Source organism: Trachurus japonicus, chromosome 16, assembly GCF_045865225.1.
Source record: "Trachurus japonicus isolate A0001 chromosome 16, Traja_1.0".
Lineage (NCBI taxonomy): Eukaryota > Metazoa > Chordata > Actinopteri > Carangiformes > Carangidae > Trachurus > Trachurus japonicus.
In genome coordinates this window covers 26,357,528-26,374,035 of record NC_140922.1, presented here as the reverse complement: position 1 = coordinate 26,374,035, position 16,508 = coordinate 26,357,528, and the positions used below count along the sequence as shown (strand labels likewise).

The following is a 16,508-nucleotide window of genomic DNA, read 5'->3' as shown; positions in this document are numbered from 1 at the left end:
CTAGTTTAAATGTTTTCAAATGTAGCACAAAGATAAACCAAGTTGATAACTGTGGCCATGCTGTTGTCAATATTATATTTTAGATGCAATTTCTGCACATACAGTATACAAAAACAAGTAATATTTCACTGCTTCAATTTCCATTAAAAAAATACAAGGTTCAGTTTCTACGCCCTTCTGTAGGCTTATAAGGCAGAAATAGCTATTAATACAAAATTAGGCTCTAAGGTAAATATAACTTTACATTATAACCATATTGATTGAAAATGCACCGTTCAGAAGTCAAAACACATTTGCATTTTCAGTGGGAAAACAAATGAGCTGTTGTTGTCGGTAATTTATCCTGCACCACAGATACTGAAATATAAACCAAACCTGCATGTGTGTGCTGTGAACTGTTTCACCAAGGATTAAAATAACATGAAAGGAGCAAGAAGAAGCCTTTTGTTTTGATCCACCAAACCCACTGTGCATATCCCGGCGAAGCAATGTGACCACTTCTACCTTGCAGTCAACATCGAGAAAAGCCAAAGTGTTAAATGATTTATGCAGACTGTACGTGACCACAGGCAACATTAAATATAGAGAATGTACACACGACCAAAGGACGCTGTAAACTGGGTTTCTTTATCTTCATACAAAGGCTGAAGGCAAGTACTTATGCACATACAGTGTATACAGTATAATGTAAGTGTGTATATATTGAAAGTATGGACTGAACTCTGAACATAGTTGTGTTGTGACCTGAAATCAACCAGCTTTTGTCACTTCAGTGTCTTTTCACATCCAAATGCATCCACAGCTGACCAGAAATGTCAGCCATTATCAGCAGAGGCCATTTTAAAATGCCCTGAGATTTCTGCCAGCATTTTGTTTTTTTGTATTATTTATTATGAGCTGATAAGAATAGATCAAAAGTGACATTGTGCTGACCTTTTGGTGCTGAACATCTTGGCAGCGTCTTCTTTCTCCTGCTCAGTGGCTCTGGGAGGGTCGGGGTTTGATGTTGACTTTTTCAAACCTGCAGGAAGCACGCACACCAAAGACACACACACACACACAAAAAAGAGAGAGGGGCAGGGGACAGAGGGAGATAAGAGTGAGATTTCCAGCATCACAGTAAAGCCGCCCTCAAGTCGCCAGCATGCCTTGGCCACGCTGACCTAAACAGCCTCCATTAGCTGGCCTCCAACTGAGCACGGCAAATTGACTGGGCATGGCAGGAGGCAATGAGCTGAGCATAACTCAGCCAACATGACAAAGACAAAGCATGGAGTCAAATGGCAGTTTTAATAACTATGCCACAACAACAACAGCAGCAGCAACACCCTTTTAAAAAAACAGAGTGGAATGAATTAGTGCTGACGCTCAACTGGAACAATGAGGAACAATTAAAATGCAATTAAAACAGGGAAATATATCTTCCTGTGTAGACAAACATATCACACACAGGCCATTATGTGGCCATCTCTGAACGGTTATATCCCCCAACTGGGTCTCTCTCTATACATCTATACTACACCTACTGTACCACATTGTATAATGGCTGGGAGTTAGCCTCTGCTCTTTCATGTAAAGGTTATCAGAGACTGTGGAGGAGGAACTGGAGTAAAAGAAGATAGGGTTCAATAATTAATGCTGAGGTCCATGCAGGCCTCACTTCTCACCCTCTCCTGTCTGTAATGAGATGAGTGGAGGGCCAGAGGGAAGGAGGGAGGGAAAGGGAAGGAGTGTGGGGTGATTAAAGCACCAAGCTCAGTCCTATCTACCTTCTTCTCTCCTCCATCAGTCATCAGACGCACAAGCACGTATGCATTGCACACACACACACATAGCATCTAATTTATAATACTTGGAGAATGATTTTGCTCCCTTGCATACTGGCAGGGAGCAGAGGAGAGCTGAATAAGCAGGAGTAAAGGTTAACAAAGTAGAGTGACACTGGAAACATCTGATAATTCATTCAGGTGACATGGAAACCGCAGATGTACTCGCTTCTGTAAGTAAGCTACGGCCGCGTAGAAGCCAGCTCTGTGGTTTCCATGATTCGCAGACAACAACAGCACAGGCAAGCTGCCACGGCAATGTGTGAGCTCATCATATCATGTTTGGCGAACTGTGTTTGCAAATGAGAAAAATACAGCCTGCAGTTAAGATTAATTACCCCGTCTGTGTATTACTTTCAAGGTGTGACGTCCGTTTGATAATGCAATTAGTTGGATTAAGGATTAGAGCGGTCTCAATTTTAGAAGTCAAACAAAACAAACATTTGAGATAAGGGCAAAAGCTGCTGTCAACATTGTGTGTGTCTCCAGTTTAAGGTGGTTTCATCAGTGTAAATAAAAAAAACATATTTTAACAGAAGAGACAGCTCTCAATGACAAAGTTAAAAACACAATGTGCAGTTATTAAGTGGACCATGTTAGCCAATGTAGCCTCATCTTGGCATGCTAACTGTGGCTAATTAGCATTAAACTCGGTAAAGCAGAGGCTGATGCGATTAAATTGCAGGGATTTGACTTTAAAATGAACTTGATACCGTCACAGCATCATCAAGGTTCAACTATAACAGATTTAATGAGCCCACAGCTTCCAGTAATCTATTTAGACCTATAGTAAATACAATACTGCATTAGCTGTGGCATTATATTGTGACTGTAGATTCATAAAGAGGAAAAAATGCCATCCCTGAAAATTGTTGTTGTTTTTTTTGGACTATACTGTACATCGTATCTCATAGGCTCTGTTTCTATACATTTCATCAAGTTGTGACAGCAGGGAAACGTCGTTAATGAGATGAGAAATGCATCACCATAAAAGACTGCAGGTACATGCTCAGCAGAAGCAAATTCTTTTAAAATCTTTCCATTTGATTGAAGCAAACTGTTAATCTAATCCGGGAGGGGAAAAATTAGATCCCAGGGAGTACATATACAGTTAATTTCTTTCTATATTGCTGCTAAAAATGTGACTCTTCCTACTATTTGTCACAGTGTTTTGCAGAACTTTAAAATGATTACACAGAGTGCTTTTCCAGACCCAGAACTCCCCACACAAAAATAATATCAAACCCCCAATCTCTCAAAAGTCTATATTACCCCAAAACAAGAAAAGTAGATTTAGGGCTTATGTGAGGACAACTTTACTTGGCTTTGGGGTTTTTTAATATAGCAATATACAACTAAAATAAAAAGCAACTTCAAATTATCAAAGAAGAAAAAGTAAAGGATGCTTAAGACAAATAAGTTCAAGGCTCTGACCTTATCACTGGCTATAAACATAAACCAGGCTCTGTGAAGCAGAGATCGGGGAGTGACAATAATAACTTCCCAGCAGGGGAACTTAGACAATGCCTACAGGTGGCAGCTGGGGTGGAGGAGGCAGCACCAGTGACAGTAGAGTCTCCAGGTGAGCAGTGCACTGAACACATCACAACAGTTTATGCAGGCATAAACAGACATGACAGATTCATTCCTCCATCATGGTACTGTATATGATAGAAGTAACTTTATCTTAATTGTGTATGTCCTATGAATTTTAAAACTGTGTATCATGTCAATGCCAACAGTCTCTTGACATTGACAGTTATACTTTTTAATATGCAGAGTAAAAATTCATACAAGAACTGATCATGATTTAGATCCTCAACTCAGGTTGCCATCATTTTATTTATGCTCTTATCAACTCTTCATCAACTTAGATTAAAGCAGAGGTAAGCAATCCGGTCGTTTTGGCTAACTTTTTGTCAGCCGACGGAGTTAGCAGTCCCCGCCCTCGTCATGGATCTATTGGTCCTAGTCCCTACGTCACCACATTCACGCGCATCCCTTGGCTGCACACACAGCCCTTCATGCCGTTCTCTCTCCTCATTGGATAAAGCTTGTAGGATACAAGGAAGTATACAAGAAGTTTTCTCCTCAGCAGAGTGACTGACAGACCCGTGTTTCGGACCAAACACTCTATGTAAGTGATTGCTGTCGGAAGATATAACTATTTAAGACTTGTATTAACACAAACATTCCGCTTACTTCTGCTTTAAAGAAAAAAAAAGCTTGGCGATGACTAAGAAGATAATTTCTTAGAATAAATATTGAAATCATAATACCCCTAATCAGTGCAGATGCAAAACACAAAGCTTGTCTTTCATGGCTATATCCTGATTAGTCACATTGGCTGTGTACAGTTGTTCCACAATACTGTATTTCATCAATATTAATATCCTCTTTGGAAGAAAACCTTGACCTTAAAGTCTGACCTCAGAAAACGTCCATGCTGACTGTCACTGATCAAATTCAGACGACCTCTGGGGCCAAATGCAGCACCTGGGGGGACTTTCCATAAAACTGACAAAGCAGATCTACTTTGTACTAACACCCTTGCAGGAGCACAGTGTTGGAGCAGTGGAGTATATCATCACTAGTAGTGGTACATTTGTAACTACGTGTATAAAGTCTATAAAAAGGTTTTATTTGTTGGTTTGATCCATCTTTCTGCTCTACTACCAGTGCATAAACCTAAACCACAACAGTGCACCAGCGGAGCCCTGTGGTTCGCCCTGACATGAATGGACCTTGTCTACTTCTATCTCTATGGCAGAAGAGCCTTGTTTGTGGATGTTTTTCCTGCCGAGCTTCATTAAGCCAGCCTTGTGTTTCAGCTTAATTGTCTCTGGGCGTGCGGAGCATCCTGACAAACACTATCAGCATCCAAGCATGTAATGGATTGAGGCGAATCCCTCAGACAGACACAGGGACAGCAGGTATCGCCGGTGCTCTGGCCTGCACTTCTGCTGAAAGCTGCAGACCATAAAACAACTGTGACACAGGGGGTGATGTGTTTGACCCATCACTGAAGCTGAAGGCTGACAGACCTATTTCACACAAGACAAAGATGAGCTAAGCATTGTCTCCAGTGCACCCTAAACCCAGCCAACTGCAAACACATGAGCCAAATCTCAGTCACGTATACAGTAAACTCTATTCACTGTATCAAATCTATACTAATTTAAATATAAATTCCCATTTTCCCTGCCACTGGCTTTATGAATGACTGGCGAGAGGGTAAATAAAGATATCATCTGCACTGTTTCCTGGATGAGATCCAGAGTATGAGCAAGAGAAGTGGAGTATTGATCAGGGGTGGGATTAGCTGGCCCAGCATGCAGCTAAATCAGTAACAGCCATGAAGAAGCACAGAGGAAAGAAAACAACACTCCACCACCCACGTAACACAGCAGGTAGAGATGACATATTATTCTTAATGCAAGTCCACTCTCTGTTGCAGTAAAGAAGGATGAGGAAAGTCTGGACAGTGCTAGATCCAAAATACTTTGAACAATTGAGTTTCTAATGTCAGGTTAGGGTTGACTGTATATTGATGCAGTGAACAGTTTACTGACATCATAAAACTGCACAAGATTTATGTGAGGAAAAGTGCCTGGTGCAGCTTCTTTAATACAGATTGTGCACATGTTTGCTTTTTTAAGGTAAAGTAAATCATTCAGTGACAAGAAACCCTAATTTGAATTTACAACCATTTACTGTGTAAATTCATGCCAAAAATCTCAATGTTACACACCCCCCCCCCCCCTCCCAAAAAAAAAAAACCACATCTGTGTGCACTAACTGCAGTGGCATTTCAATCAGGGCCCAGTTTGCTGCAGTGATATGACTCATCTTTCCCTTCTGCTCTCCACCCAGTCTCCTGGTTGTCCCATTGTCGGCACCTCACCATTGTTTACATCTCTGCCCCTCCAGTCCCTCATCTCTGCTTTCTCTCAAATTCATTTCCTCGGCTGTGACTGGCGGCGCACACACGGAGTCTGATTGCAGAACGTTTCCTGAACTAATAGGGGTCACATTAGCCTGGCAGGAAACACAGTGCCATTACGGAAATGCTCAGTCAATTTACCGGGCAACGAATAAACACCCTATCTGTCATTTTTGACTCTCAATATATGCGTTGGGCTCGTGGTTGTTGCGATACATGGCTATTATCTTCTCAGGGGCATCTTAACTGCGTCTCCCAGAAGAGCCCCACAATATGCTTGAGGTTGGTTGTGTCATTGCTGAATTGTTAAGTTGCCCATTTCCCTGTCAAATGAGAAAACTATGTATGTTTTGCCCACCCCCTGTCAGGGGAGAGGGGTAATGAATTCATCCCACTTGATTTCATTACACAAACATGACATAGCCTTAATTACACCCCTGTACTGACTGGCACACTTCAGTGAATCTCATTTAGGCCACAGAATGACAGTGGATGTGCATGTGAATCTTTCCTTTAATAACTGGACTCATTTAGATCCAAAAAGCCCCCCCCCCCCAAATATGATAAAATATAAATATGAGATAAGAATTTAAACACATTTGGGTACTCAGGGCACCAGAAGGCTCATTCTAGCCTGAAATGTTACAGTTATGTCTTTTACAGACAAGCAGACGGTCAATGAATGCCACCGCAATGAGGATAAAATACGGAAGACTATAATGCTTCTTAAACTGCCATTTCCACTAAACAATTCACAATGGCTGAATTCATTTAATACGTTCTACTAAACGTTTTAAACTCCCTCCAATAATGAATTTAAAATACAACATAACAAGGTTAAAAAAAAGAAATGTGGTTGTAAAGCGAGCTCCCTGTAAAACCAAAAGCCTGTAGAGCTTGTATTCAAAAATTGCTGTAAAGTTGTGATACTTAGGAAAAATAATATAAAGACAGAGACTTTCAAGTATAACATTGTCAATGGTCTATCTAGTATATTTGTGGCAACCAAGGAAAAAACCTTAAAAGGAACAGTTTGACAATACAATCAAACTCTTCATTTCCAAATATTTGCAGATAAGATTGATGCAACTGTAGCAATGTGCATCACATACAGTGCTGGAATCAGGAAGGTGTTTGGTTTCACTCAGAATAAACACTTCTCACAGGGACGTGTAAATCATGCAAGACAGCAATTCTTGCATGTGGCCAAATTAAATCAGACATAAACAATCTTCAAAAGTAGTTCAACATTTTGAACTGTACACAGAAAATGCAAAAATGTATATATTTCGATAAGATTGAAGACAGATGTTAGTACTTTAAGGGTCTGCAAAAGCTCTGCAGACAGACTCAGAAGTGGCACCTAAATAAATTGTTTCAAATTTGGAGAAATATACATAGATACTGCTGAACTGATGAAATTGGAATTAGAAGATTCCAGCCCATCATGGGTCTGTATGATCAATATAAAGCTCAGATCAGCAGCCGATCAGATCAGCTAAATACAACAAGTCTGGCTTTATCCATCGGTAAAGAGTAAGCCAACATGTAGCGGCAAATTACATCTTGTTTGTTTAATCTGTACAAAACAAATGACAGTAATGATTACTTGATCAAAAGACAACATCCTTAACGTTAGTGATTGTTTCCTCCCAGCTGTCAATGTCAACTTTCCATGACTGCAGGAAACTGGTCTGACTGGTTGAGACAGGCATAATCAGGCCAACGATTATAATCAGTGTCCGTATCTTTACATTTTGTTTACAGTGCAAAAAGCAGCAGAATCCTAGAAACGTCCTCGTATGAACGATTTCAATCTGCACATGTGCAGCTCTTGTTCCTCCTGCATGTTACTAAGTGAGGCGATGTTAAAGGCGACACACTCAGTGGAAGGGTTCATGAAAAAAAATGAACCACTTAAAGAAATATTGACATGAGGGCCGAGCAACAGAGTCATTCATCAGACCGGGGACGATGATGACAACTCTCTGCTCTTGCTCGCTGGTACATCATAACGTAATTCCAGTCAGGAAGTAACAACACAGCCCAGTGAGACTGATATAACGCCAAGACGACCACTAAGAATCTCAACTATGAAGACATAGTTCAGTGTTCACTCAAAATAAACCTCTTCCTTCCTGGTTTGATCTATTTCTGCCTGTGACTGTTCCTGAGGTTCTACATGCTCGGAGGCTGTGCTTGTGCATGATGATGACAAAAAACAAAAAGAGAAAACCTCAGCTTTCCAGCATGCAGAGTAGCTAATGGCAAGGTATGTACGGGAGCTAGAACACTGTCAGTTTGAGTTAAAGACATGTCCACAGTTGGGTTGGGGACTGCACTCTGCTGAGTCACTTCACTGTGTGATATTAGGCTGACAGAGACAAATGCCCGTGGAATGTCACTCAAAAATGACCCCATCCTCTTGCTTTGATTCAATTAGCTTTCATGCCAGTGTCCCAAAGTGGAACCAAAGGCAATGTTCACTCAACTTAAGTGATGGGGCCAAATCAGATTTCAGTTTGCTGACAGCGTCGCCGCCTAGTACCCATCGAGTTCGGTGCCGCAGGTTTTGTGATGTACATCATCTGGTTGTCACATTATCACTCCATTGGTAAGAAGAGGAAACGCATTCAGAACATGCCCTTAATTCACCTCGACAGCTATTTGGATGATAAGTTCTGTCATTAAGGTGAAAATTTGCAGATTTATGAGAAACCGTTGGCCTGAGCAGGGGGTGAAAAATGGAGAACAGAGGAAATGAGCATGGACTCATCACTCTCAAACCAGTTGGAGGGAAACAGATTTAATCACTTTATGAAACATCAACATCCAACGAGCGCCCCCGCCATCCTTTATCCTAGCCATATAATCAGTGATTTGGGTCACATGGCCAGCCCCCAATGCCGCATGTGCCATGAAGACTAGAAGAAGGAGAGAGGAGGGAGGTTTTGTTGCTCTGTTCAAGGGAGGAGGAGACATGAGGGGGTCACTGGGCTGGGTTCCTGTGGCTTAGCATGGCAAATCCTCTGTAATCCTCCAACCAGTCCCATGGTGCTGTTTACTCTATGTAGGTAAAGCTATTATAGACCCAGACCAAGCCCGCCCCACTACAATGTAAGCTGCATCCTACTACTACTGCTGCTGCTATACATTCGTCCTCACCTACCTGCTCTTTCTTTTAAGAGAGCGTATGAGGATGTTCATCCTCACTAAGTCTCTTTTGAGATTAGTATCATTAGACACCGGGATAAGAGTGAGGGAGCCAGACAAAAGAGATGGAAATCACACAGAGGAAACAAATCGTTCCTTGGGGGATTTGGACCAAAATGAGGGAGGTGAGGAGGAGGTGCTGCCTTCAACTCCAGATCAACTTTCCTACATGTAAACACAAGTCGGCCATAGCAGCTTAGACTGAAGATCTAAGTGGCGTGACAACATCTTCCCATATAGGAAATATCTGCAGCCGGTGCAGACCCAGAGAGCATCATAGTGGAGGAATGCATTTCTTTGAAAGCTTTAAAATTAATTTTCATTTTCAATTGGGCACATTACTACAAAAGGCCATGAATCACTGCCACTGGCCTCATCATTATCTAATCTCTTGTAAGGTCAAGACCTGTGCCTGTCTGTCCCACTCACTTCTCTATGAACTCTAAAGACTCAACTATGGCAAAAAGTACTGTCACCAAAAGACAGATATTTACAAGGGCTAAAATGATACTGTATCTCATCAAAGGATGCTGGTAACCAGAGGAAATCTTTTTACAATGTAGGTTATCACATGTATTTTATTGACAAACCAATACCAGAAAAATAAATTATACAGCCTTTATTTCTGGCTTATTGTGAAGCTTCAGTGAAAGTAAACTGTAATCTTTGGGTAGTGGTTGTGGGTTAAATCAAGACACTTTACACTATTTTATAAACCAAATCTTCTCATTAAATTACCAGGAAAACCAATGATAGAATCGCTGATAATGACAAGGATTGTTACTTCAGTTCTACAGTCCATTTATTGTCCATCACAGTTGACCAGCTGCTGCCAGGTATGAAGGGTTTTAAGTAGATCCTTCATGTTTTTTCATTAAATCAACTTTATTGGCTTCCAAAAATATCATGTATTGAGACTAAGTAAATAAAAGATCCCTCAGAAGCTGCACAAAGTCAAAACGTTGGCTTGTGATCAGAGGGAAGGTGGTTTTGGTTGCAGACTAACCTTTTCGAGATTTAATGTTTAAGATTAACACTCTCACGTGGCTGCACACAGCATCACCGAGCCATAAATTCTTCTTTGGTCTTTTTCATGGAAAGAACGTCTAGTCTACAACTTCTGGAGTTCAAGTGGGTGTTTGAATATGGATTAGTAGCAGCCAGTTACAAAGGCAGATTTAAGACTTCATTTCCAGCAGTGGTGGTGGCCCCTCTGGTCTGTTTGATTTAAGAGTCCTCCAAAAAAAAACCCTCAGAGGAACCATATGTATTAGAAATAATACAAACAATATCAGTTCTTCAGTGGCTACCGATACTATTATAGAACAAAGGAGAATTACTCAGAAAGCGTTATTCCAGGATCAGCTATTTTTACACAGGACTGCCTAACTTAGAAACAACAGAATTGCCATTGACTCATATTCAGTATGAATGGAGCCACTCAGGCTCCTACTCATTTACTTTCCTATGGTGGATGGTCAAAAAGGATCAGTTCGGTGTAAAAGCTGTCACAGGAAACACCTCATTTAATGTAAGAGCAAAGACACAACAGCAGCTTAACACTCATTTTCCACAAAGTGTGTTCTCAGGAAACACTCTGCCTGGCAACAAGTCAGATCTGATGTTAGTAATTCAGTGTTTGTATTCCTCAGGGGAGCATAGTGCCTGAGAGCTGTGTGTGTCTGTCTGTCTGTGTGTGCGCGCGCATTAATGAGGTTGCAGAGATGGATGAGATAGTTGCAGCTGTTAAAACACCACATGACTTTAGAGCTTTACGCAGATGAATCTGAAAGATAGAGAATTTTTGTCATGGCCATCTTGATACGACATCAAGCGTCATCCCTTAAAGCCTCAGCTTATCTGCAGCCCCCAAAAAAACACAAAACCAACAACATCAACAAAGCATCAGCATGAAAACACAGTTTGATGTACTTCAAATACAGATAAGGAAACCTTTTCATTAGAAGTCAACTAATTGAATTTGCTTCTTTTTTAAAATAACACGTATGAAATCATTTCTACTAAGTGAATGCAGCTCAGTTTCATCAACATGAATCTCAATGCAGTAATCAATTGGTAACAGCAAGCACTTACTGATAATGGCCGGGTAAAGGATTAATCAAAGCCAGCAGGACCATGCATAATTTGATCATGAGAGTCATCATTCAAGGTGTGTGTGTGTTTATGTGTGTATATGTGTGTACTTCTGTCACTGTCATCGTTTACAGCGGTGTCAGTTTGACAGAGGTGATGCTTTGGGAGTGTATTTCATCCTATGAGGTTAAAGTTCAATTTAAATCAGCCAGATCAATCAATCAAATCGTATTTATAGAGCATGTTTTGGATATGTTATGCCTGCACAGACAGGCAGGTTGATAATAAGACCATATACAGTAAACAAAAAACTGTTGAACGGCTTCAGGCGAATACACACAGAAAATAAGAGTGTTGCCTATTCATTAGTAAAACTGGGAGATTATGAGGACAGTTTTAAAATATATTTAATCCTGTTAGATTTATTAGCCAGAGGACGTTGATATGGAGTTAGAATCATAGTTAAACTGTGAGTATGGCTGTGCTGATTGAAATTATGGAACACAATGTTTCTGCCTGGATCGTTTGCAACAGTAATGCAAAAATATTAAGCTCATCATTGGCCTTTGTTTTTAATCTACAATACACAATATAAAGACAATATGGACGAAGTGAAACAACACATCATAATCACAAAAGGAGTCATACTCTGACACACTGTCGTCATCTTGTCAACTTGTCCAACACTCTCTGCTTTGAACCGTCCTCGAACGTCTCACCGTCCTTGAACAAACTACCTTTGCACAGCATGCGTCTCTGGACAGTGATACAGCTCTGCTCTGTACCTGAACATGCTCACCCCACCCCACTGTGGACTATTAGGATGTATAATAAGAGATTAAGGAGCCCCAACAATATACGGCACAGGCTCTCACCCATCTTCCCCAGGAGGAAGCTCATATTTTACCTTATGGGGCTATACCTTATTGCATTATGCAATAGTGTAATAGGCTTAGCTACATGCTACTCTGCAGGGGGGGTTAGTTTGGCCACACTCCGATGACTCACTTCATTAAGTCTCCCTTCCTCTGAGCTTTTTAGTTGCTGAGCAGTGAACTTTCCAGACTCCCACGTTAAACCTGACCTCAGATAACTCTTATGGTGAGTAAAGAAGGTAAACATTCAGTCATCAACTCACAATAACTGGACTTCATGCTATTTTATATTTGCATATCGGCCTATTTTCAGTTTCTGGGCAGTTCAGATGTCTTTTCATGGTTTTGCATTACCTCTGAAAGTCTACAGTGGCTTTTACTGGACTTAATGCTATCTTTATTCTGCCACTGTATCAATAAATGTTCCTGTAATATTCCCACAGGGAGTTCCTGTCTACTTTTTTTATTCATTCACAAGAGCTGGTACAAATTGTATTCCAGGGAACATAAACGGCTGTTATACTTAATGCTGGAGGTAAAAAGAGAAATAAGCTGCCTCTCGATAGTAATATAAGTAGAGTTAAACGACAAAATAGCATGAAATGGCGTGCTGGGGAAGAATTACAGCGACCCTTCACCTGAATTTCACCTGCACCGTCTGGAATCATCACAGCAAACAGCACCTAAAACAACTATTTTCAAAGCATCTCTGCTGCCGAGCTGCACCAGCTGCACGGAAACACAACACTTGACAAACATTAAACCTTTATAAGGAAACGACTTATCCGGCCGCATCAACATATTAAGCCGGGGTGAATTGTTTCGGAGACAGCGAACACGTCGCCGTGCATCAGTACTTACTTTCAGTAGGACATGACGCGACGAGTCGCTTCAGATGCTCGCAAACATATTCGGATACGAGACGTGGTGTTGGAAGTGTTTCTTCATCAGGCGTGCACCATAGCGGGAATGTACACAGAGGCAGACATGCGGAGTCATTTGACCTTCTCCCAATAGAAACTACCATCGGTGAGACGTAGGATAGGGGAGGAGCGGACCATACCAAGCAGGCGTCCCAGCATGGAGAGGGGGTGGGAGGAGGGAGAGCTGTCATCCTGGGATGGAGCCACCGCAGGGATGAATGAGCATCATACAGCAGCAGCAGCAGCAGCAGCAGTGGAGCAAGGGAATGTTTTAGATGGTGTTTGTTTCAACTGTTTGTCGGTGAAATTTAACAGTTTGACAGAAGAAAAAATAATAAAAGGTGCAAAATTTAAAATATTTGTAAAAAGCTTTGTCCAAAAGAATTGGGAATTTGGAAATGTTAAATATCCCACATTGATTTTAGTCCACTATAATATTTAATATCATCAGTATAATAGGCTACTAATGATTGACTTATTAAAGTTAATTTTCATCAAATTGCCTATTGGTTGCATTTGCCCTTAGTGCTGATCAATAGTAGTTAATTGTAAATTCAAACACCTGCAGTAGCGGTTACACTGCCCTGTGACCTGCTATAAGTTCCTGCATATTAAAGAAATGAATGACAGTCGGGGCAAAGGGAAAAAAAAAGAAATCAATAATAGGCTAAGGCGCAGTAAGGAAACAAGAAAACTGGGCTGTCAAACACACAGTAGGTACTGTATATTATGTTGGGATATTATAATAACACAGCAGGTGAAGGGCACTATTAACTCACTGTAAATCACTAAAAGTGGAATTTTATGTGACAACGCTGCATATAAAAGTAACTCACTGGCCTCACAGAGATGCTGTACATCCTGTCGAAATATACTGTACTAAATATAAATCATAAATAAAGTGGAAAAATAACTCGCTTAACTCTCCACTGCATGCAATGAGTTCATACTATGAGTCCATGGACAAGCTTTATGAAAGATTATATCTAACACCTCTGAATGCAGTTCCATCAGCCACCAGCCTCACTCAGAGAAATATTCAGCGCATATAGTTTTATCAGTAAAAAACTGCCTGGCAATGATGAATTGAAAACACCTTGGGCTTTTGCTGTACATAAGTGTGTGTGGCCTTAAGGGAAACACAATCTCATATAAACCACTGCCACCTTTCCAGGGGATTGTCCTTGTGCACTGTAAAGTCATCATTGTGGGTGTAAAACGCAATATAGATGTCACAATGCCCCCAACATAGGGACTCTGGGTTGCAAAAAAGCATCCACCATGCATTCAATATGTTGCTGTCCATGTTTGTTCGTGCATGTAACATTTGTATTGTAATGTAATGCATGTGCTGTCATGACCTGGTATTCACATATCAGTTGTTGGGCGGATGAAGCCCAAGGCCACATGCTGACCACTGCCTCCCCCCAGCCGCATTGACAGCACCAGGACTCCGTGTCCACTGAGTTGGAAACTGCATTTCTCAAGTATAAATGAAGACTTGTTACTGTATTGATTGATGGTGCACTTCAGCAGTGAGGGGCTTAAATCGATGAGCGCTGCATGGAGTCTGAAGACTGATGCCTGTGATGCCTTCCCCTCCCGAACACCCTGGACCTCTCTCATAAATAAATGAAGGAGACAGTGCGTTTCCTGTTGAATTGCTGTTTTTTTGTCAAAGGAAGGGCCTGTATACCTTCCCATACGTTGTCATATAGAACAGATACATACCCAGTGAGATATTAGAGATTTGTACACAGACGTCTTGAATTTCCATTTTCATGGAACAACAAATCTGTTCATCAGAAATGAGTTAAAGAGGCACTCTGTTGCAGCAATAACATTAAGTGTGTGTGTGTATGTGTGTGTGCTTTCTCTCAGACCCACCATAAAACTGTAAACAGTCTTGCACAAATTAATTTGGCTTGAGACATATTGCAGTAAGTCTGAATTTCTCATCCGAGTGAGTCAGAGAGAAAATACTTGAAGGACGTGCTGTATATTGCTTGTAATGCTAAATAAAGCTCAGTGGGATGGTTACAATGAAAATATAATGTAACTACAGGCCTCTGGGTGGAAACTATAGACTCTCTAGTCGTTATAGTATCTAAACATGTCTTATATGGAACAACCCCAATGTGTTAACTTTGTATGACTTGTTCCCTCTTTATAAACTTTGTTTTAGATCATATAACACAGGTGGCTGTGCCAGTGATGAGGAAATATTTGAGTTGATGAGTCTGTCCTGGTGATTATACCTGTACCATTTAATATGACAGTCAAGCAGCTGTTCCCTCCTGGCTATGCAGGACAAGAAGATATTTGGGGGAGGGAAAGCTGGGGGAAATTGAGATACTGTGATCCTGTGTTATTCAACATCATTAAAGTTTGTGTGACCCTGGAAACAAGATAAAACACCTGCAGCTATGCAAACTGTAGACTCAGTGATGCAAATGCTAACATCAGTATGTGAACATGCTGATGTCTGGCGGTAGGTTGTATTGTCACCATGGCCTTTAAGCAGAGTAATGTAAGAAATAATACATATATTCAAATATTGAACTCCACCTGAATCTGAACAAATATGAGCTACTTGTTCTCTACACATTCTACATATTTTCAGAGGAAAAGATACACAATCCGTGACAGATTAAAGTCACGGCCTAAAATAACCACACCAATCAGCTTCACACATAGTTCTCAGTTATTTAATGTAGTAATGCAAATAGTTTTACAGTCTGGCATTCAGTGAATAAGACTCGGTGTTGACATCCTTGTATGTCGGAGGTGCAAGGACAAATCTGCACAGCCATCACCACACTGCGAGTGCACCGGTGACAGTTCAAGTGCACTCAGAAGGTTGTATAATAAAAACAACTACTTGTTCACAGCTGCTGTCTTGGTGCACACTTGTAATGGAGTAATAATCAAGGCCTTGTTCAGTCACGACCTACACAAAACTTTGTCACATAGAGGTCAAGTGAGTTTTTAAAACTATTGAGAGTTGTGACGCTTCAGTCTATCAGGCTCACACTGACAAAGCTTTTTGACAATTTCCTGGAGGCAGTACAGTTGTGTTAACCTTGGTTTGTATCTAACTTGAAAAAATACTAGCAGAAACTATTTGGCTGTTCATTTTCCCTCCTGCACCTGAAGAGAAATATTGATTAGTAAAATTACACTGATTAAAGATTAACAACAGCATCAAGTTTAGTTTAGCGTGCTAGGATGCTAATTAGCCGTACACCTGAGTCTTGTTACTGAACAAATTAAAATGTTGCTGTCGGCACTACAGTTTAAAATTCAGACAGTCACTAATGTTATAGGCCTGTGCCTAGTGTTTGTTGAAATATCCCAGTCTAAACCAAATCAATGCACTAACAGACAAAGTATCCAGACCAACCACCCGACATTTCCATCCCTCATATGGCTTAAACACACAACCACCAAGGGAGCCCAGTACTTTTCCTTTGAGCTGGGGCTTTGGAGCATCGTACCACCATTCAGTCACAATTTAATAAAGGCAAGCCAACATGTTGTGAGATGAATGCCGCAGCAGTATTTGGCGATGGCCTTTAGTGATACAGATAGCCCAGTGCGGAAATGTCACCCAGTTAACCTGCTCTGTGGGACA

The 16,508-nt window shown here is 40.9% G+C and overlaps 1 protein-coding gene across 4 annotated transcripts in view; it reads right to left on the bottom strand.

Moving 5' to 3' along the window:
- The window catches only part of oxr1a (oxidation resistance 1a), a 148,024-nt gene extending 135,031 nt beyond the window's left edge, over positions 1-12,993 (bottom strand). For 2 of the 4 annotated variants that reach the window (XM_085802865.1, XM_085802864.1), the window contains exons 1-2: positions 12,813-12,955; positions 934-1,021 (exon numbers count right to left, since the gene is read on the bottom strand). In XM_085802865.1, coding sequence (XP_085658991.1) covers positions 934-950 — 17 coding nt within the window. In that variant the 5' untranslated portion in view covers positions 951-1,021; positions 12,813-12,955. Of the gene's footprint in view, positions 1-933; positions 1,022-12,812 lie in introns of all 4 variants that reach the window. The other 2 variants (XM_085802866.1, XM_085802863.1) reach the window with 2 other exon arrangements.
- Positions 12,994-16,508: the final 3,515 nt, after the last annotated feature.